Source organism: Leptopilina boulardi, unplaced genomic scaffold, assembly GCF_019393585.1.
Source record: "Leptopilina boulardi isolate dan_hultmark-lab unplaced genomic scaffold, ZJU_Lbou_2.1 LbouV2_342, whole genome shotgun sequence".
Taxonomy (NCBI): domain Eukaryota; kingdom Metazoa; phylum Arthropoda; class Insecta; order Hymenoptera; family Figitidae; genus Leptopilina; species Leptopilina boulardi.
Genome location: NW_026137910.1, coordinates 723,729 through 747,652, shown reverse-complemented (window position 1 = coordinate 747,652; position 23,924 = coordinate 723,729). Strand labels below are relative to the sequence as shown.

At 25.7% G+C, this 23,924-nt stretch overlaps 1 protein-coding gene and 1 non-coding gene across 5 annotated transcripts in view; both read right to left on the bottom strand.

The window, feature by feature from the left end:
• Positions 1–23,924, bottom strand: part of LOC127285907 (uncharacterized) — a 192,068-nt gene that overhangs the window by 6,246 nt on the left and 161,898 nt on the right. For all 4 annotated transcript variants that reach the window (XM_051312114.1, XM_051312113.1, XM_051312115.1 and 1 more), the window contains 8 exons: positions 21,167–21,931; positions 18,768–19,135; positions 15,664–15,844; positions 10,348–10,446; positions 6,534–6,754; positions 2,704–2,842; positions 1,596–2,356; positions 827–918 (listed from right to left, as the gene is read on the bottom strand). In XM_051312114.1, the coding sequence (XP_051168071.1) occupies positions 827–918; positions 1,596–2,356; positions 2,704–2,842; positions 6,534–6,754; positions 10,348–10,446; positions 15,664–15,844; positions 18,768–19,135; positions 21,167–21,931 (2,626 nt within the window). The remainder of the gene's footprint in view (positions 1–826; positions 919–1,595; positions 2,357–2,703; positions 2,843–6,533; positions 6,755–10,347; positions 10,447–15,663; positions 15,845–18,767; positions 19,136–21,166; positions 21,932–23,924) is intronic.
• On the bottom strand, positions 12,090–12,161 carry Trnae-cuc (transfer RNA glutamic acid (anticodon CUC)). Its single transcript has one exon. It is a non-coding gene; the product is annotated as a tRNA-Glu (tRNA).

The following is a 23,924-nucleotide window of genomic DNA, read 5'->3' as shown; positions in this document are numbered from 1 at the left end:
AAATTCTAAAATAAAAAGAGAATTTGAAGGAAAAATTTTAAACACAAACAGTTTGAGAAAAACATTGAGAAAGGAAAATAGAAAATTTAAGGGAATACATGAGAAATTTGGGCCAATTCGTAGAAAATCGCAAAAAAATTAAAAATTGAGGGAAAATCGCTTTAAAAACAAAAACTTTAAAAGTATTTAAAAAAAAATTTATTTAAATTGAATTATTAAAATTTTGTATCGAAAGCTTTTTTTGCAATGTTTCTGTATTAAAAATTTATAGAAGAAATATTTGTAGGCAAAAAATAAATTATTTTTTGATTGAAAATTTTTTTTCTTTAATCATTGATCATAAACATTGTGAATTTAATCGACGTTGTTAAAATTTGAAGTCAAATGAATGAATTAAATTTTTTTTAAAGTAAAAGGAGAAAATTTACATAAAATATACAATGAAAATGATAAAGAGACTAAAAACATGACATTTATATTTCATTAATTAATTTCTAAATTAATAATTCTCATTTGTAATTAAAATTTACTTCTCTGATATTTATCTCTGTAATTAAAATTTAATTATTCAATTTAATAAATTCAAGTGTAATCTTTTGTGCAAATATCTCATCGAAATTGATCAATTTTATACTATAAAAACTATATTAAAGTTTGAAACTTTTCTTTTTGTGGAATTCGCGGTTGTAATTTTATTTCCTTTTTTTTGTGAGTGGGATATTTTATCGATATACTTCAACAGTTTCCGTTAAAAAAAAAAAAAAAAGTAAAAGATATTTACTATCAAAGTTGCTTGTAAATAACGGTAAATCTTTATTGCAATCACCTTTTGCTAGTCCTTGAAGAGAAGATATTTCGGATCGAAGTTTGAGAAAGAACTGATGGTGTAAAGACGTCAGCTTGAAAGCAAAATAACTCCTGCAATGAAAAACATTCTTTATAAAAAAAAGTTTTGCTAAAAAAAAAGAATAATAATACTTGAATTTATTTTTCGACAAATATAGAACATAGATCAGGGCATATAAAGTTTTAGTGTTAGTTTTTTTTTTAAATTCGTGAACCATGATAAAAGGTAAGTGCATTGAGGATTACTTGGTATACTGTATATAATATATATATATATATATATATATATACTTTCTGCACAAACATTGATCGATGTTTGCTTAGAAGCTGCTTTATTTCCGAAAGAAACTTTGTTTTATCCGGAGACTGATAGGGCAAAAGTTTCTCTCTTCTTCTTTTTTTGTTGACATAAATTTCAAAATAAAGCTGTTTAAAATATTTTTCAATTTCTTGCTATAAAATTAAAATTTTACAAGGAAATCCAAATTGTTAAAATCAATCAAATCAAAGTTTTTTATAGCAATTAAAATTCAAAATTTTTGTACCAAAACTTTTTTCATACAAAAAAAAGTTTACCAAATAAAAAAAAAGAGGAAAAATTGTCATGTCGAGAACATCGCAAAGTTTCTTCATATCTAGTTTCTAATTTTGCTACATGAGGAAAGTAAAAAAGAAAGAAAAAAAAAAAGGAAAAGTATAACTAAATATCGAAATTGAAAAAGATGTTCCCAGGAGAAATTAAAACTCACTTTCTGTGGTCCATTCTAAGTTTGAACTTGCATCGTTTTCCATTAACTTTTGTATAAATAACAAGACATGATTTACTGTAGCTTAAAGTTTGAATATCCCTCCATTGAAATCTTGCCAATTCTTTTCTTTCACGAAAACGACCACCGCCTCTTTCAAAAAGTTTTAAACCCTCACCATGAATTGCTAACCACACAGCGCTTTCAGTTTTTTTCAATTTACTATTACTGTTGTTACAATTATTATTATTATTACTATTATTATTATTGACAATTTCCACACTTTCTTTTCCACTTGTTGCCAATGAATTGCATATCATATCATCGTTAATAATTGGATTTCTGGCGAGAATTATTTTCTCCTCATCAGTATAGGGTTCCATTGTTTTGCCATCAGCTGATAATGCGGGACAATTGCGTTTTAATTGAGCATAAATATCCTCAGTACATGTACGTCCCACGGGTGATGTTCGTTCATTTATTTTTCTTTGCCGACTTATAATTTTACTTAATTCCTTAGCGTCAACTGTCGCTATATAATAATGTGAACCAAAATCTATTAAATTTTGAGCATGAGTGATAAACATTTCTTCCGCTTTATTTGTATCAAGACCACGTCTATCTCTGTGCGCTTGATGTAATTGTCTTTTTAAATTTTCCGCATTACTTGACAAATCATTGTATTGTTGATCATGATCGGGATTTAATATCAATGCTTCGGGTATATAATGCTCCAGGAGAAAATAATCAGCGCATCCGTGTTCCTGAAAAATATTTTCTCTTGATAATTTTTTTTTTCCAAAATTGCGCAGAAAAAGTGAAAATTTTTTTTTTTGTATATATATCTATTAAAATGTACCAGAACCAAACAAAAATTTCTAAATCAACTTTTTCTGTGTTTAAAAATAAAAAAAAAAAAATTCGATTTAGATAATTTTTTTTTTTTTTGAAAGGTTCGATACATTTTGATCATATGTAATATATAATTTTCAAAGAATTTATTAAAGATTCTTGTAAAAAAAAAATTAATTTCTAATAATTATTTAAATGTTTTTTTTCGAAGATAAAAATGATGAATTATTATATTTTGTATTTTGTCATGTTTACTTACATTGACACTATAATTTCCAAACTCTGCCTGCAGAGCGAGACCGGTCAAATTAATTAGCTGCGTCAAAGGACATACCAGCTGCTGTTCTAATATACATCGACGAATTTGAAGGTATAGAAGATGCTTCGAAGTCCAGCTTCTATTAACAGAAAATGGAAATTCAATTTAAAAAACCATTTATGACATTATTTCTTGTGATTTGTTCTTTATAGTCATTTATTAAAGCATAAAAATAGGGTTAAAATTCATTTATAGTAAAATAATAATAATAATTTTTCAGCAAATTTTTAAAAATTATTTCCAGAATATATATTTATTATTTTATATTTAAAAATCAGTTTTAAAATTTATATATAAAAAAAATGAGTTTAAATTGAATTTATACATTATTAGGAAATTGGCTAAACATCAATTTAGTATTTACTAAACAAAGTAATATTTAACATAAATGTGAACAATTTTGAGAACTTGTGAAACCTCAAATATATCATTTATATTCGATATTTTATAACGGTAAAACTCAATTAACAAAAATTTATGGATCAGTGCCATTATCGCTAATTACTGTAACTGTGGTAATCTGAACTTCGCTTTATTTATCTAAAAGCAATTTACTTCCACATTTATTATTATTATTACTATTTATTCTACTGTGACATTAACTTTTAAACAATTTCATCATATTTCGTAGCCACTTTTTTTTTATTTTTTTTTTTTTAAGAAAATCAATTTTCTCAAATATAATCTATTTAAATGATATTGAAAATAAAGTTGATTCAAAAACAATTTGATTTTTTTTTGCAGAAATTATCCTATATATTGAAAAATTGGCGAAATTCTCCATTTTCAAGGTTTAAGAATGTATGTATATGAAATTTGCATTTTTGATATCATTAGAGTCATAGGTTATGAGGTTGAAGCGGCTCTCTTCTCTGCGGAATAAATTCTCGGTATTTCGCCCATAAATTATTTTGCTGGGTTGGTTGAAAATGGTGAAAAAAAAAGAAAGTTAATGGGGCGTTACTAAGTTTGTCACGAGGGTGCAGTCGAGTGTTACGAGCGTACTTTTTCGCGGAAATTAATTAAATCTTGAATTCCCGTCAGTAAGATGTGTATAAGCAAGGCTTCTGAAATATTTATATATATATATATATACTACACTTTACATTAGTACACGAAACGAAAAGTTAAACTTCCCTACAAGATTTTGGCTGACTTATTAAAGTCAAGTTTTACTTTTGCAAATATTATTCTATTTAAATGTCCTGAAAGTGGAAGCACGAGTTTCAAAATATTTCTTCCGTTCTAATTATTTTCAAAATTGTTAGTGGATTATTATTATTTTTTTTAATTTTTGAACCATATGAAAATTTATTAATTTCGAATCGAATTATAATAATGCGTAAAGATTATAATATATGGATGATTCTCCGCTTAGCGTAAAATTTGGTTTCTGACTTTTTGTTATTATATAGAATTTTTTTTCAATTGAAATTAAAATCATAATATAACTTTCAAGTATTCAGGGTGTCTACTAAAAATCTGAATTAAAATTCCATGACTTTTCCAGGACTTTCGAGGACAAATTTCTTATTTTTTCAGGACATTAAATTGGATGACTTTAAGGAATAAAAAAAATTTTTAGTTTAACTATTGTTTTCAGAAATTATTAAAAAATTAATTAATTACTTTACTTAGTAAATTTTCATTTTACTTATTTAATAAATTTTTTCTAACTTGATTAACAAAATTAGAAATTTTTGAAAATTCAAAAGCAAAATATAATAAATTCAAGGACAAAAATTAAAATTCCAGGATTTCCAGGACTTCCAGGACTAGTAGACACCCTGAAGTATGATAGTCAAGAATGAAATATCTGTAATGGGCCGGACAAATTGTTTATAATTTTGGTATATTTTAAATAAATTAGATGTAAATGCATCCATGTAATATAATGAGATATTTTGGTACTTAATAAAAATTTGAAATAATTTTTAATAATAATTAATTAATAATTTTTAATAATAATAATAATAATACAAAATTCAAGATTCAAAAAACTATAATGCAGATAATTTATTTGGTAATTTATGTAAATTTATGATAATTTATGAAATTTTAAAGTTTATTTATAATATATAAAAGAAAAATTTTAAAAACTAATTTTGCAAATTTGTAGGGTAGGTAATTTATGGAAATTTATGTGGTAATTTATAAAAATTTAATAGAAATATAATATGTTGTAATGTTGTGAATTATTTTTAAAAAATTCTATCTTAATTTTTAATTAATTTAAAACACAATTAATAATTTTTTTTTAAAGAAATTATTAGCAATTTTCAATCGGTTTCGCATTTTTGTCAATTTATATTCATTGAAATAATATTACTACACAGTATTTAATAAAAGAAAAATTTAATTTTATTGATTTATTATAAAATATGTGAAGGCTTGATGATTCTGTGATTCTCTATATATGTATAAAATTGGCGCTTTAAAAGTGTAAAAACAAAAAAAAAATCAATCATAAAATTACTTTCTATCGTAGATAATCGCTTGAGGGAACTCTATTGTTACTTATGATAAAGTATAATTAAATTCTGATTTGATTTTTATAAAATTTTAATCAAAATTAATTTTTTTAACAACCAATTTTTTTCTAAATTCTATACAAACTTGGACAATAAAAAAATGTTACACCAATAATAATTTTTATTATTGTTTATTGCTAAAAATATTTATTTTTGTTTCGTAAATGACACTGGGGACAATTTGGCTCTTTAATTTTATAAATTAAAGTGGCTATAGGCTTTTGTTTGTAAACACTAAAGTTACTTTTTCACGTTGGATTCATTACAATATATATACAATTTATTTCTTAAAAAACATAAGGGACATGGAATTGTACGCTTCGTGAAGAATCACCCATATATATTAGAGAATGGATAATAGAAAATTATTCAAGGTATAATTAATTTCGATGGAATCATTTTATATGGAAAATTCTTTTTGTACTTTTGACATTGATATGAAATAAATAAGTTATGTTGAATTTTAATTTAATAGTCTGCATTAGAGTGAACAAAGTTGAGCCTAAACCCGTAAAGAGAATACAGAACTAATACCCTTCACTTTGAGGGCTGAACGTGAACCAGGTTGTGATCATCGTTCTTGCTTGCTCTCGACATATCGAGCTGCGTATGGGAGATTGATGGGACATTAACGAGTAGCTTCTAACGAGTAATGGGTTGGCTGTGCGTTAGTTCACTCTCTTGATAGACACTAGACACTAAAATATTGAATATTCATGTAAATTTAATAGATCAGTGGAGAAAGACGAATTTTTAAGATTCAACCTTTAGTGTCAAAATAATAATATCTGACTTGTTTTATAAAAATAGTGAAACTAAAGCAAGGTCGATAAGAGCTCATGAAATTTAACATTGATTTTTTATGGGGGTAACAATTAAAATTTATATTATTTATATAGATTTTAATTGTTACCCCCATAAAAAATCAATGTTAAATTTCATGAGCTCTTATCGACCTTTGTCCGATTTGAAAAATTGATTATAAAAAATATTGAGATTCTTCATTTTGATCATAATTATAATAATTAAAATAAGTGTGATAAATGAGAGTCTCGTCTCATTATGAGTCACTAAAAAAACGATAAAATGTTGAGATTGAACATTATGAGAGAGGAAATTGAAGAATTTTTTAAAGAGTCTCTCTCTCTCTATACTTATATATAATACTTTCGTTCTCAATAAACCTTGGATAATTCATGTTTTAATTAAATCGAAAGTGTTTGAAGGAAATTAAAATACCTTATTCCACGGAGCGAAGGAAGGAAAAATCTCAGCCTTAAGTAGAGCATAAAGCTTGCCGGAAGTCCCAGTAGACCTTTGCTCTTACCGGTGTTTAACCAGCCTGGAGGGGCGACTTTATTCAATTTCGTATCTGGCGGTAGCAATGCGAAATCTCCGGCCAATAGCGCAGCTAATCCCAGAGTAAAGTTTTCATCGAGTCCTTCTGCCTGCACGATAGCCTGAAAACGAGATTTGCAACGTTTTTAAACGTCATTAATTGCATTATTTTTCAACTCTCTCCCCCCCCCCCCTCTCTCTCTCTCTCTCGCAGCATCGAAATTGAAAGATTCTACAATCAACGTTCAATTTTCTACTTTCGTGATAAATACAAAATTACAGATGTTACAACTAAAAAAAAACAAACGCTAATTTTAATAAGAAAGTTTGTAATATCTATTTTTTTTAATGAATAAGCACTATAAGCGTAATTTTTTGGCACTCATCAATTTTAAAGATTAACATTTCTAAATGAATATTTTACAAATTAAAAAATAGCCCAGATTGACGAAGTACTTAAAAAAATTAATTTTTAATAGCCTTTGATTTTTAATTACAAAATTGCGATATAAAATTAAAAAGAAGAAAAGAAAGAATTTTATTCAGAACAAAGTGCTTAGAAAATAAAAATTGGTTTTTGACGTTGCAAGAGAAAATTTCAATGGATTCTCGGAAAAAAAAATATATATATATCAAAAAAGCAGCCTTTTAACTTTTAACGCAAAACTCGCGAAATTCTAATGAAAATTGGTGAACCAACATAATCGCTCGATAAATTGAAGGCCTTATCGGACGAAGCCAGCTCTCAAACTCGCTAGTGACTTTGTAACAGTTTCCATTTGCCTATTTGATATTGAATCTCCAACTCATTTCAATTCTTTTATTTTTTTGTTCACGAATTTCCCGATCATTTGATATCGAAGTTTCACATTATTATCAAGGGCAGCGATTTTCCACATATAGAGAAAAAAAAAAACGTTGCTGATATAAATACATCTAACTTTTATTGAATAAGAGAAAATTAACTGTAAATATTTTTGCATAATTATTGTAATTAATGTGTGTTAAATATAAAGCATAATTTAATTACTTTATTTTTTCAGCAACAGAAAGTTATGAATTATTATTATGTTTTGATTTTTCAACGAAAAACAAAATTTATTGATATTATGTAAGTTTTATAAAAATTCTTGTTCTCTATATAGTGGAAATTCTGAAAAGTTTCTTTTAAACATTCTATAATGAAAGAACCATTCATGAACCCTTCTTTCAATTCCATTTTATATTTCTATAAATTTATAATTTTTTTATATTTATATAAATTTCTTTTCATTTCGTGTCAGATTTATATACAAGAAAACGCGATGTTTTGAAACGAATGCAAATGGGGAATTGAGAATACGGATACAATAACCGTCTCTGTAATAGAATTTGCAACCTAAGTAGATGCATTCAAGATAAGGATTCTTGACGATATCACATAATATTATATAAAAAGGTCACAATTATAGGTCAATTGATGCGTTATAAAATATTATTTAAAATGATTGTCGATACTATCGTCAAAAGCTTAAAGATTTTGCGTCCAATGATGTATTAATCAAATTTTTTTTTTTCTTTTGGAAATTTAAATTATTTTTCATCCCTCAGGGACAAACATGGCCTATTTAGATACCTGACGTCCAGGTGTAAAGCCAATAATTTATTCTCCCGTCTAAAATCCTAAGCAGAATAGATTTTTGAACGGGAACGCAATCGTAAACAGAAACGTAAGAATGAGTAAAAGAAGGATAGCAAATATCTTTATTCTTCTCTCACTCATTCTTACATTTTCATTCACGATTGCGTTCCCGTTCAAGAATCTATTTTGCTTTGGCCTTAAAAATGTCGTCAAAAGATTTTTATCAAAAAATTCTACAAATTTTTTGGAAAAACATTTATAGATGTTGGAACATATTTGAATGATTTCATACTGATCATAGGTAAGCGTGAGTGCGAGAGAGAAGCAAATGGAACTGCGCATAAGAGTGTCTTCGTCGCACTCGTGAGCTGGCTTATAGTCAATCATTCTTACTGTATATTTTTATAGATATCCAATGTCAATTGTTTAAAAGTCAAAATGGAGGAAAATTGTTCAAATAATTATTAATAATTTATTTATTATAAATGAACAAAATTTAAGGAATGCACGCTTAATAAATATTTCTAATGCGTTGTCCATTAATGCAACTAATAATTTTCTATTACACAATATCATAATCGACATATATGACATTTGTAAACAAACAGGGTTGGAAAACAAGAGCCCAAAATATGTTCGTCCAAAGCAGAGTTGGGTAGGATTGAAATTCGCTTTGGACGAATATATTTTGGGCTCTTGTTTTCCAACCCTGTTTGTTTACAAATGTCATATATGTCGATTATGATATTGTGTAATAGGAAATTATTAATTGCATTAATGGACAACGCATTAGAAATATTTATTAAGCGTGCATTCCTTAAATTTTGTTCATTTATAATAAATAAATTATTGATAATTATTTGAACCAAAAAAAAAGTAATTAAAAATTTTCAAGGGTTGTGATTGTGAACTTAACTTAAATCTTATGTGATAAATATAAATAAAGGTTAGTGTATTTCATTTTATTTCGAAATAAATTTTTTCTTATTTAATTGTTCTTAATTTATAAGTTTTCGCTTCTCTCTTTCTTAAAATTCATAATAAAAGTATTTTTAATATTTGAATATTCAGTACAGTGAATAAATTAATTAATAAAATTGTCAATAAGAGCATGACAGTTATACTTTGATACCAATTCAGGTCTCAAAAAAAGATTCCATATTCTGGATCATTTCTTGAAAATGATCCAAATATTTGGATCAATTTGATACCTTATATCGAATCAAAACGTTGCATGAGTTGATCTTATTTCTTGTATCAATTTGATACACACAAGAAAACTATTTTCTCTATTTTTCCAAAACTGGAAATACTTTTTAATATTTCAGAAAAATATAAGTTAAAATTAAATATTAATAATATGAATTCGTCATCAAATTTGGATTTAGCGAGACCTTCAAAATCTCCGATTAACCTTCGGAGCACACACCTCTTTTTTCGAACAAGTAGCACAGTCTGGGTCGCTGTGACCCTGTTTACTTTACAAAACTCCCCCATTTTTGAACTATTGGACTGATCAACACAAAAAAAATATTTTTTTATTCATTGAACCTTGTAAAATAAGAATATGCAGTTTAGAAATATTATTAAATTATTTGCATATTGAAAAAAAATTCGTGAAGTTAACTAATTAAAAAGAAAAAATTGAATTTAAAAAAAAAATGTAACTTTTGTAATTTTTAATATTTTAAGCTAAAAATTGGGATTTATATTCTCGAAGTGTGTTAGAATAAGGGAAAAAATACCACCTTATTTTATTTTTTAAAAAAGGTATTTATTTTGTAGTTTAACGAAGGTAACTTTTAAGACGATAAAAATGTGATTTTCGACACAACTTTTTAAAACTATACTTTTTTAATAACATATTTACTAGTATTTTATTATTTTCTTTGGATTATCATGTTACTTATTATTCCTTATTAGTTAGTTACCACTATATGGCCTTAGGTTCGTGTTGTATTGCCGACTTTTCAAATTACACTTCATTGAAATTAATGACAGGGTCTGTGTGACCCAGTATGTGCTCCGAGGGTTAAAGAGTTTCAAAGAAACTAAAAAACATCTTTTATATTGAAATAAAAGTTAGCATATTACCTGAAATAATTCTCCAGCCGTAATTTTCTGTGGATCACAGGTTACTTCAAGTCGTTGGCCAGTCAACATAATTACGACTAAACGACTAGAATTGACCGACTGTAAATGAAATAATAATATCAATTAATTTTAGTGTACATAAATAAATATATATTAGTAATTAGTTGTATAATTAATATAATAAAACATCTGTTTAAGGTGTTATATACCTTTTCATGGGTCAAAAAATCTATTTTTTTTTCATTGCATATATTAAAAGTGCATACTTTCGAGAATGTTTACCCAAAATTTCATCAAAATCGGAGCATTAGAACCAAAATTATAGCTGTTTTAATCCGCTACTTCTCAAAGAAGAGTATATACGCTTGAAACTTTAAAGGCTATTATCTCGGAATCGTGATTTTTGAGAACTACTGTTACGGTGACTGCGATTTTTTTTAAAACCACTAAACCGATCGGGCTGAAATTTTCAGTGACAATAACTGGTGCGTGAACGAAGGAATTTAAATTTGAACCAAAATTAATATTTTTTTTGGTCAAAAAAACCAAATTTTAAAACTCTAAAATCATGATTTTTGAGGAAAAATCATCGCCATTTCTAGAAAATTTTTTTTTTCAAAATCCTTCGTTCACATACAAGCTAATATAACATACTAACGAAATTTCCATTGTTTTTTAATTTTAGTTAAATTCTGCCTGACTTATCGCAGTCACCGTAAGCAGCTTTTAAAAAAAAGGTGTTTTAGTGAAAGATTTACAGTTTCCTCAATTATTAATATTTTTTAATTAAAATTTATATACAACTACATCGAAATATGTACTATTCGATAAAAAAAATCATTTTAAAAAAATTTTAAACAAATGCTAAATTTTTTTTCGAAAATTCCTCTTTTTGGACGCGAATAAACATATATAACCCCTTAATTTATTATTCAATTTTTCATATAATGACAATTAAATTGTATTCTATTGTTATAAAATTATAACGAGTATTTCCTTTTTTGAGGAATGCAAACACATTTTACTATAAAAGTTAAGCATCGCTATTTGTGTGCAAAAGAGAACAACCAAAAAGTAAACTGTTTCATAAATGCGGTGCCATTGCTGCTTTTTGTACGGGGAGAACAGCACTGTTATGACAAAAAATTAAATCTTTCTTTTTCTTCTTTCAGTAAAGTTAAGTTTAGGAATTGGGATAATCCGTAGAGCTATCTACCTATACTGATGTGTAGGTAACTTTCAGTTTATCCGCGCAGAGTACAGATGACAGCACCTACTTGTGAATATACTTAAACTTCATTTACCATCGAGAGAAGAGCAGGCAACTGAAGTCGTTTCAATCACTCGAGAAATTTAATTTTTATTATTTCTCTTCAGTCTAAACAGTAATTTGTACAGTTAACACTGTAAGCTTAGAAGATTCTACTGTTTTATAAAATAATTTTAAACATTAATCAATATACATTATTTTTTTTTTAAATTAACGACAACTTTATAATTTCGTTTAGTTTAATTTAAAATAATAATGTTCGTTTAAACCGGAAATATTTTAAAATTTTCACAATCTGGTATTCTATATAACATTGTATTACTAATTAGTTTATATTTCACAAGTTTTTATTAATTGGTTCTCATTGTGTTTAAGTATTAAATTTTTTTGGAAAAATTAGAAAATAAATTTTTATTAACTAAAAATTTCTGGTTAAATAAATAAAAATTTTAAGTAAAAAAACCAAAAAAATTTCCGGTACCGGGAATCGAACCCGAGCCTCCTGGGTGAGAGCCAGGTATCCTAGCCACTAGACCATACCGGATTGAAATACACCGGAGAAAATGGACTATTTTTGTGTTTTGTTCTTGTTTATGTAAAATAAACCAATTAATGAATATTGTCAACAGTTAAAATATGTAAAATGTTTTATTCTCAATCATTGGAAATTGTGAAAGTCGGTTTCCTATGCATGGTTCCTATACATGATTCACCACTATGAAGAAGAAGACTCACTAATACTTTTTTACATCGGTGAGAGATACCTTCTAAAAAGTGTCTCCCTACTGGCTGGGCTACTTCGAGTTTGACCTTTAAAAATAATAATTATATGTAATTCTCATTCACAGCAGTAAATAGTGCATCAGTTCAATTAAGTAAACAGTATTCAATATCAGCATCGGTTCAGTTTTCTATAAGCAATAAACATAAGCGTTAAAAGCCGGTAAATACGAATCCAGATCTTAAGTGCAGTTAACTTGGTTACATAAAATCTTCAATGTGAAATAACTATCGACACTCAAATTCGTAGACACAGCAGTCGGGGTGATCCATACAAAAAGACCACGCTGATCGCTTATGTCAAAGCAGTAAAAGTCAATCAAGGAGCCGTTGCAGTTTGAGTCATGATCGTAAATCAAAGAAGAACTATTCACAGAAATCTTCGCCTACATCTAATAGATAAAAATCAGAAAAACTTATTACCAAAAGAATTATTTGATTAAAGGAAATTCGTCTTACGCAAATTAACAATTATTGAAAATAGAATATTGAATTAATTTAATAAATGATTTTATAAATTAATTACAATTCATTTAATATTACCTCTCCCTCACCTTAGTTTTAATAAACTAAGTTAAATTAGGGGTTAGATTAGGGAAACTCAAAAAGGGAGTTAATAATTAAATTAACTCCTTAAAACCAACTCCATAGGCATAAAATTAACTCCCTTCGCTTCAACTCCAAAAGGATGGGACTTTTATAGCATTCCCTAGGGAGTTGAAATTCAACTCCATTTTTTTACAGTGCACTAATTGCGGCGCGATTCGAGTCAAAACACCTCTGAAATAGAAAATTCGACATTTCTATTGTATACACTCAATTTACGACTTATTAAACTAAAAGGTTATGTTATTTAGATGTTAAAAAAATGTTTAACTCTATAAAAATCGATTACTTAAACAAATATGAGAAATTAAAACTGATACTGTGTTTAAAGATAGATTTAAAAGATTAAGCCAAAAAATCATTCTCTTACGAATTTTCTAAATGTTATAAATTTAAAAACTCAAAAGTTTAAGTAAAAACCGATTTTCTCACGGTGTTTAAAACTTTCTCTTTTCTTTTTTTATACATAAGTCTAACTAACAAAAGTCAATGGAAAACTGCAAAACATGTGTTAGCATGTGCTGGCCAGAGCCGAGCGCAGCCCTTTTTTATGATATTGCCTGCGATCGACCCTGGCGGGCGCATCTCATCAGGTTTGCAAGTTTCTTCCTAAAACACGGAAACTAAAATATTGCAGAAAACTTTGCTTTTCCCCCTCTTTTCTCACATTTTGTACATTGAGTAAAGGATAAGGCCCTTTTTCTCAAATCGACCGTTCAGTTCGCTTTTGCCTAAGTACTAGTTAACTCCTCGCAAAAGTTGCAACTCCTACAAGAGTATTCTCAATCAAGTACGTTTATAAGTTCTGAGTTTTCCTTACAATATTGCTATCGCAATCTTGAAATAGAATTTATACAATAAAGAAAAGTGCATAACATTCTGGCAAGGTCCCTTTTATGTACAAATGTGTTAAGTCTCTCCCTTTTGGGCCCTTATGAGTGTAATTATCCCTGCAAGGGACCATTATCGACCTTTCAGAGGGTTATCATTGTTCTTTTGAAAAAAGCTCAATTTGTATAATTTATGTTTTAATTCTATTTGTTTTAATAACAGAACAATAAACTGATATTTTGTGTGTTTTTTTGTGGTCTTTCTTAAAATTAATTGATATTCTCCAAACATAATGTAATTTTCTATGGAGGCGCGTTTGTATCAATTTCGGTGACAAAAATTACGTGTATTTTAAAGATACTTTGCCCGTCGAAATTGGAGCCAGTGGAAATCTTAAAAATGTTAGAACTTTTTTTTTCTCTCCGTGTGGGGTCAAAGAAATATTTATTTGAATTAAATAACAAATTTTTTTGAAACGAAGATAATTTGTTTGAAACAAATATAAATTTTCTTTGAATCAAAGAAATTCTTTTTCCTCGGTGTACGAATATGATGTCAGATTTTCAAAATTCAAAATTTTGATCCAATATGGCGATCGAAAATTTTTAAAACTTGTTAATTTTATTATAAAACTTGTTATTTAGAGGGTTTTTGGAGTCACTGAGTACGAATCTGATGTCAGATTTTCAAAATTAAAATGAAGGATCAAATATGGCGGTCAAAATTTATAAAAATTCATCGAATTCACTTAAAACTTGTTACTAGGTTAAGTAATAATTTAAATAAGATGAATTAAAATATAATAAATTAGGAATAAATATACATATATTTTCCGTAGAGTTATAACTTTTAAACAGACAGATGAAAAAAAAATTGACCAATATGATTTTGAAAGGAATTTTCCTACTCTTTCGAATGGTGCAAAAATTTTTACAAATTCAAAATATGACCCTTTTTTGAAAATCAAGTATTTTTTTTTAATTTCGGTTTTTTTTTAAAGTTAATAATGTGTATTTTCACTACAAAAAATATTGAGATATCCTTTTTTGTTATTTTCGATATATTAATTAATTAACTATTTAAGGTTAATAAAAAATGAAATATTTTACAAATAAATAAAGTTTTTGCAATTCTAAATTTATCAATTAAAAACTGACGTAATTCCGCATCCAACGAACCTAAGATGAATTATTTTGGATTATAGAGGAGTTTTTCTAAACAATTGCAATGTTAGCCAATTGTTTATTATAACAATCCCACTTATCCAAAATGCTTAAACTTTCATTTGGTATAAAGTCAAAATTACGATAACTTTATTTGTTTATAAAATATTTAATTTTTTATTAACATTAAATAAATAATTAATTATTATCTCGAAAATAACAAAAAAAGACATGTCAATATTTTTTTGTGGTAAAAATACACATTTTTAACTTAAAAAAAAAATTCTTGATTTTCAAAATAAGTAGGGTAAAATTTTGAATTTGCAAAAATTTTTGCACCATTCGGGAGAGCAGGAAAACTCCTTTCAAAATCATATTGGTCAAATTTTTTTTCATCTTTCAGTTTAAAAGTTATAACTTTACCGAAAAAATATATATTTATTTCTAATTTATTATATTTAAATTCATCTTACTTAAATTATTACTTAACGAAGTAACAAGTTTTAAGTGAATTCGATGAATTTTTATAAAGACCGACATATTTGATCCACCATTTTTAATTTCGAAAATTTGAGATCGGATTCGTAATCAGTGATTTTTTTTTTTTTTTATTTTTTAAATCGTGTAACGTAAAATTCAAGTGGTTGTATTAAAATAAATACATACCTTAATGTCTCCAACAGTCATGATTTTGGAGGGTTGATTAGCGCGAATGACGAACTCAGGACCGACGCATTGCGTTTTATTAAAATTCCTCATTTGACCTCCAATTGCTCTATATAATCGAGAAGGTGCCCTTTGAACTGGTTTCCCTCGTCGCGCTCTTGGTCCATTCTTAAGATTGACTCTAATAAAAAAAAAAAGTTTTTCAAATTAAAATAAGTTTTTTTTTTATACAAGGAATACTTATTTTACAAAAAGATTTTATTTTCATCTTTATAATTATAAACTTTTAATCGAACATTTCTCCAACTTCTTTCAAAAATCTTTTCATGATTATTAAATTTTTTTAAATAAAAAAAAGAGTTTATTCAATGAAGATGGAAATTTGTTAAAAAAAAAAATTCTTAATTTACTGAATTTAAAAATGTTTAACATATAAGCTTCCGCCAAGAATTTTTTTTAATCCAAACAAAGCATCTTTATTAAATTTTTGTTTGTAAACTTGAATCTAAAATATACATATAATTTATTAAAAAGTGTATATGAAAAAAAAGTATTATTTTTTGATTTGGCAAACATTCAAGAAGGCATATAATTATCGTAAATAATAGAATATTTTCTTATATAATATTAGAACGTATATGTATATATGTAACTGAGATGCAGCTAAGGAACTTATAAACGATGGTAAAAACTCCTTAAAGTGGGCACTAATGCAAGACATTATGTCGCTTTGCTGAGGAACACCGCTTTAGTGTGGTAAATTTAATTAAACTCCAAGCTCAATAAAAACTCTTCTTTTACATTAGAGCGTCTTTAACACTGTCCTCTGTAAGCGCCTTAACTCGTATGCTATCATTATTTTCTGTATGCTTTCGTTTCTCGACATTTAATTAAAAAAAAGTAAACTTGTCCAAAACGAAAAATTTAAAAGCTCATTTTTTATTTGATCCTCTGACAATCTAATAAAATAAAACTGATCCCATAAACACTGTGAGTGACTATTAATTGAAAATAATTTTCTTTCTCTTTTAAAGAAATTATTTCCTTTGTAAAAAAAATTTTCTATTAATGTTTAAATAATCTGTTTGATGTTGAATAATAATTGTATTAGTTCTTGTTTGCCAAATCAAAAGGTACTATGTATACATATTTAAGAGGATTGTTCCTATAGTCATCCAATCAGTTTGTTAATCAGTTTCAAAGGTCTTTCTCTCTGAAATTGATTTTGTGTCGAATATTTCATCCTTAGTTCAAACCGGGGTCGAAACATCTGATGGAAAATCATGTAAAGTACGGGGATATTTGGTATGTTTGTGTTGAGAGAGATCCATTTTATATATCAGATATTCCACGTCAAATCATACACCATTTTGCATTTACATCTCCAATTTTTTTGAAAGTTTTTTTTCTTTTAATACTAATTGAGACTAGCTTTCATGATTTTTTTCCATTTTTTTCACCAAGCCGTTTACGAGATACAAATTTTTAAAAATTTCACAATTTTAATGATTTTTTATTTTTTAATGCTCATAATTTTCTTGAAAATGCATCAATTTTAAAAGTTTTTTTTTATAATTGTATGTTTCAACGAGAGATTTTCAAAAATTGATGCAAGAAATTCTAGAAAAATAATTTACTATAATTTTTGAAATTTAAAAATTAAAATTTTATTTCTAAAACTGTAAGTATCTTTTAATTAAATTTTTGCAAAAGAAAGACGCTTTTTTGAAAACTTTTTTTTTTAATGGAACGCTACTTACATTTTTAAAAATAAAATTTTAATTTTTAAATTGCAAAAAAAAATAGTAAATTATTTTTCTAGGAATTTCTTGCAGCAAATTTTCGATAAGTTCACGTAATAACACAGAATTTAAAAAACAAACTTTTAAAATTGATTCATTTTCAAGGAGGTTATGAGCATTAAAAAAATAAAAAATCATAAAAATTCTGAAATGTTGAAAAATTCATATCTCGTAGATGGTTCGCTAAAAAAAATTGAAAAAAATCATAAAAGCTAGTCTCAATTAGTATTAAAAGAAAAAAAAGTTTCAAAAAAATCGGAGATGTAAATACAAAATGTTGTCTGACTTGGCGTGGAATACCTTATACCTATATTAAATACCTATATATATATATAAATGAACTCTGTAACCTCTCTATGGTAATAAAGGGATAATTCAGCCTAAGGCTCAACCACACCTTTCAGAATAACCAAATTTGGTTTTAGGAAATTTGCTCTACTATTTTTCATTTTTAAATAGATGAGCTAGTTTTATGTTTAGATCCAAATTTCTAAACAATGATCATTTGACTAAATTTTTATAATCTTTCAATTCTTTTGAAAAAACAAGTTCAAGATCTTTTTAAGATTTTCAAAGTTCATATGTTTAGTATAGTAACTCTTTAATTTTTTTTAAACCTGAATTTTTTGCGACATCAAAAAATCACGTCTGTTAAGTTCACAACGTTTATTATCAACGATTGGAAAAAAAAAAATTTATCCGGAAAATAATAAAATTTTTTGCCTACAAATTATTTTCTTTTTAAAATTGTTCATCGAAAAACGCTACTATGGAAAATTTTTTTTTTTTTTGACAAAAAATTATAATAGCATAAAAAAATATTTTTTCTTCTAAATCGTTGTTCATCGAAATTCTTTACTTTTAATAATATTTTGAAATATAGTGTTAAAAATTGAAAAAAATACCCCAAGAAAGAATTAAAATTTTGAAAATTGCGGAATTCAAGAAATTTTAAAGTAAAAACCAAAAAGAATTTTTTCTTCTAAGAAACAAAAAAAATAAATAATAAAAATTTCTAACAATATTTTCTGAAAAAGTATTTAAAAAATGAAACTAGAAGCAACTAAATAGTTTGAAAATTGTCAAAATCTTTAAAAATTGGTAAAAAAAACTGCAAAAAAAAAATGTGAAGCAAATTAAAAAAAAAAATACGTGTTTTTTTATTTTTCAAGCAGAAAAAACTATTTTATTGTAAAGTTAATTTTTAAAATACTATGTCGAAAAATTTTTACCAAAATTTTCTGAATTTTTTTTTTTAATTTAATTTAATTTTTATATAAATTTATATATATTTATGCGTACCTTGGAGCAGTTTCGATTGGTATTCCATTTTCCCCATCGGAAATTGGCTGATTAGGCGAATCTCTGTCCTTTTTTAAAGAGGTGATTATTCGTGGTATTTTTGATGGTACTGTTCCATAAATATCGGGAATATTATCGGAAGGCACTGGATTTCGACAATATTCTTGAATTTTTTGTTGTTGACCATTTAAATTTCCAATACGAATTCTTAGATGTTCACTTATTGATTTTGGAATTAATGGATTGCTTATTGTCTCATTATTAATGTCTTGATTCAAATTGGAAAGTCTATTATTTGAAACTTGTTGATGAAGAACGACTCTGGGACGTGTGTTTCCCGTTGTCTCAGCACTTGCATAAATCTCTTCCTGTTTCATTAGTGTGAAAATATGAAAAAAAAAAAAAAAAAAAAAAAACGTTAGCATTTTTATCAAAATCAATATTATATTATATTTTCTATTCTCTGTCGTTTATTTCATTTATGCAACATAAATATCTTTTTCTTTAAAGAAAAATTTTTGTAATATTTTATTTATTATTTACTAAAATACTAAAAAACAAGATATTTAGGTAGAAAAGATCTCATAATAATAATTTACCCGTAAAAGTTAAAATAATATAAAAACCTTGTTTTTTAGTATTGTTTTTTTGAGTATTACTATTAATACTTTTAAAATTCAACTTCTTCCACAATTTCTATTATTTTTCATCGGCAATTTTTTTTACACTTTTTTTATGGTTCTGAATAATCAATCGTATGGGTTTTTGAATTTTTATTTAAATACAGGCCTCGGATCGTCTTTAAGGCACAAAAAAGTCGGTTTAGTCGATTTATTTTGAAAAAAATTCGAAAAAGTCGATTTTTTCATTTTAACAAAATTTAATTTATTAAAATAAATATTTTACTTTAAATAATTAATGTTATTAGATATTAAATTCATTTTATTAATTTTGCAATGAGAATAATTCTATAAAAATATTATCAAGAAAATTTATTTCGAATATTTCAGAATCGAACTAATTGTAAGACAAATTTTCAAAATTTTATTTAAGTAGGACAAATTTCTAAAAAAAATTTTTAAAGTTCCATTTTTATAATTTTTTCTAGTTTGATTTAAGCAATTTATTAAAATTAAAAATTTTATCATAGGTTTTAGTTTTTATGGTCAAAAAAATTTCAGGCAATATTTAATCAAGTTTTACAGATTTTTAAATAAATTTTTTTTTTTAAATAATAATTTTGAAATTTTTAGAAATAATTGAATTTCAAAAGATTTTGTTAATTTTCTGACAATAATTAAATTTTACAGAACTAAAAATAATTTATCAAATAATTTTAGATAAAATTTTTGTAAAAGTAATTTAATTATCAAATATTTACAATTTAGATTTTTAAAATTAATTGAAATTCAAGTGATTTTTAATTAAAATTTTTTTATGATTTTTCTTACTACAAAATTTATTAGAAATTTCAGACAAAAACGAAATAATTTGAAAATTTTTTAAGTGAAAAATGGTTTCAGATAGTTGAATTTTGGAAGAATATTATAAAAATCATTAAAAATAATTGAATTTCGGGAAGAATTATAATTAAAATTATTAAATTTCAAAAAATTTTAGATCAAAAATTTTAAAAGCATTTAAATTGAAATTTTTGAAAATAATTGAATTTCAAAAGATTGTATTAAATTTCAGACAATAATTATAATAAGAGAAATTTTTAGTGATTTCTGTTGGTGAAGAATTTATTAGAAATTACATAAAAAAATTGAATTCCAAAAGTTTTTAATTGAAAAATGCTTTCAGATAGTTGAATTTTTGAAGAATATTATAAAAATCATTAAAAATAATTGAAATTTTTGCAAATAATTAAACTTCAAGTGATTTTGAATTAAAAATTTTTTGGTAATTTTATTTGATAATTTTAAAAAATTATAAACAATTATTAAACAAAAAATTTTAATTGAAAAATAATTTAAAATAATCGTATTTGTGAAGAATTTCATTAAAATTATTAAAAATAATTAATTTAGTGAAGAATTTTAGTTAAAAATTTGTTAAATAATTGAAATAAAGAAGATCTGAAGAAGATTACATTGTATATTAAAAAAACGTATTTTGTTTAAAATTTTTTTAAAAAAAAATGTAAAAAAAAGTCGAAAAAAGTCGTATTTTTTAAAAAAATGTCGGAAAAAGTCGTATAATCCGAGGCCTGAAATATAAATTCTAAAATTGATAAAATTATTTTATTTTCAAATTTCAAAAATTTGAGAATAATGTCAGAAAAAAATTGTCGTGAATCAAGAATGTAAATTTCGAAACGTTAAAATTTCACTAGTCTCTCTCCTCAAGTTTAAAAAATAATTTCTTAAAACAAATATTGTAAGAAAAAACAATACCTTAGGTGCATTGACTAGAGTCTCATACGTAGGTTCTTTTTGCTGAATTCCATTGGGCCTTAAAGACGACGTGGAAGACGATGACGATGAGAAGCATGTAAAATTATTTCTCCTACCATTCATTGGCCTTGCATAGAGTTGATCTTGATCTTGTACTAATTTTGACAATCCACAACCACCATATCTCACATCTTGCGAGCTAAGAAATGGTTTCATTGGTGGTGGCATTTCAAGTAGGCCATTACGTCGATTTCTTTGATATCGATGATATTCAGTGATGTTATTTGAAATTTTTCTCTCAATAAGATCGCCATTACTTTGTATTTGATGCGGTGGCATTGTCAATGGCTGTGAAACAGTTCTCAAATGACTGAATGCAATCGATGGATGATCCAACATTTCAGCAGCATTAATCATATCCAATTGGGATTGAAAACGTGCTATTGGATTTTCCTCATTACGCGTCGACAAACCCATGAGATTTGGATGTGATCTTGAGTTGCGTGACTGAATTTTGAATAGTGAATTGTCTGCTTTTGAATTATTATATTTCGCGAAACGATGATTGGCCGACCATCGTTGATATTGACGACTTTGTTTATGCTTCATTTCCATTGATGGTGAATTATTTTTATTTGTTGTACGGAGAATAACTCGTTTTCTCGCTGCATATTGTGGCGAACAAACTACCTCTCGATACATATCCATCACAATGTGAGTGAAAGGTCTTGATTGTAAGCGAGAACGGCAGTATTCTGATATTACCTAAAAGCAAACAAAAAAATTATATATAGACTTAATTTTTGGTATGAAATTGAGTTTATAAAAATCGATTTTTTTATATCGATATTTCTTTTTGTTTTTGAGGTTGATGTATTTCAATCTTTAAATTTTCAATTTAAAAAAAATTTTCCCTTTTATGAAATGTAAAAACAATTTGTTACTTTAGAATTCAAAGGATTGTTTTGAAGTCAAAACAAATATAAAAATGTAACTTTATAAAAAAAAAGTGCATCATTCATTTAGAAAATGAACTTTCAAATATCCGAATGCCTTTCAAGTCTTTTCATTCTTCTTGTTGATTGTCTCTTCAGTGCTATTGTTCAGAGTATTTCCTTGAGAATATTGTCATAGAAATTCTTAAAGTTCCAATTTCGATATTTTCCTTCAACTTTACCTTGACAATTATTTTTGTACACAAATGGTTATCAAAAAGGGATAAGAAAAAAAAATGGTAAATTTAAAAAAAAAATTACATTTCGTTTAAGATATTGATATATAAATAGATAATGTCAATTGGAATGAAAAAATTTTATATTCTTTGAGAGTATATCTATAATGGCAGCATAATATTCTCCAGTCTTTTCTATTCTGTAGGACCTTATAATATATATATCGTTAGCTATCAAGTTTCAGATACACTGCATTAAACTCTTTTAAAAGAATTTCTAGAGCTAAAGCGTTTTCGCGAAATATATACAATAATCGATTTTATTTCATGCCCTGAAGGAAAGAAATAATAACTTCACTTATTGTTGGAATAATTTACTTTGAAAATCGAAGCTCTTTTTATAGGGGGGAAAAATTTCTTTTACTTATTATTTTAAATTGACTTAAATCAATGAATAACTAATTAATATACAAACGCAATGATAAAATAGTCTATTTGGGATAAGAGAAATTTCTTTATTGTCAAAAGAAATTTTTTCTTAAACAAATCCTCTATCCCTAAAAGGATTCTATTTCCTTTGACATATTAAAAGGAATCTTTTCTTATAAATACAATCACTTTTTCAACTAAACGATTGCTCTTAAAATTAGTAAAATTCTTTTATTAATAAAAGGAATAAAAAACGAAAGAAGACGATAGTTTTACTATATTAAAAGAACTTTTCTGTAAGTATGGAATACAATTTATAAAAGTGATATTTTATATTATTTTTCGCTAAGAAAGAATTGTTACATGTTTTTAGCAAACTTTTTCAATTTTCAAATTTTCATGTCATATATGGTCATTGAATGAAATATTATATTTATGAAAAAGTCTTTTGCTGGAAAATCCATTATTTTCCCAAAGAAGGAACCTTTTTACAACTTCTTTTGTAAGGACAGCTGACTCTATTGTACTATATGAAATGTAAACAAAGCATTTCATTTTCTTCTGATGTTTACAGAATTGAAAATTTTATAAAATCCACTACTTGATGTTTTGACAAAAATATAAATTTATTTTTGGTTCTGAATACGGTATATTATTGGTAAAGTTTTGCAAGTACCATTTTTGACAATAAATAACTTCTAACTTTGAAATTAGACCTAATTTAGGTCTTATAATTTTACAATAATTATTCGAATTTAGTTTGGTGTAAAAAAATTTAGGGCTTTTAAATTTTTGGAAAAATTCTTCTAAATGGCCACAGTAACAATTTGCGAAAACCATCATCAAAATTTACATGAAGTATTTTTTAAACTCTTTTCCATAATAATTTAGCAACAGTTTAAAGGTCCCAAAATGTCCCAATAACAATTTAAAAAAAAAATCCTTAACATTAAAACAAGAATTTTTCCGAAAATTTCATATTCAGCTATTTAGAAATTTTTTACTCGTCAATTTTAGATTAATTCAAACAGTTTAAATAAGCTAATCTTATTTTTTTTATATAAATGTAATTTTTAAATATTTGTTGTAAATAATGTACATGTTTTCTGATGGATAATTTGTAGTATTCCTAAAATATTATAAAATATATAAATAAAT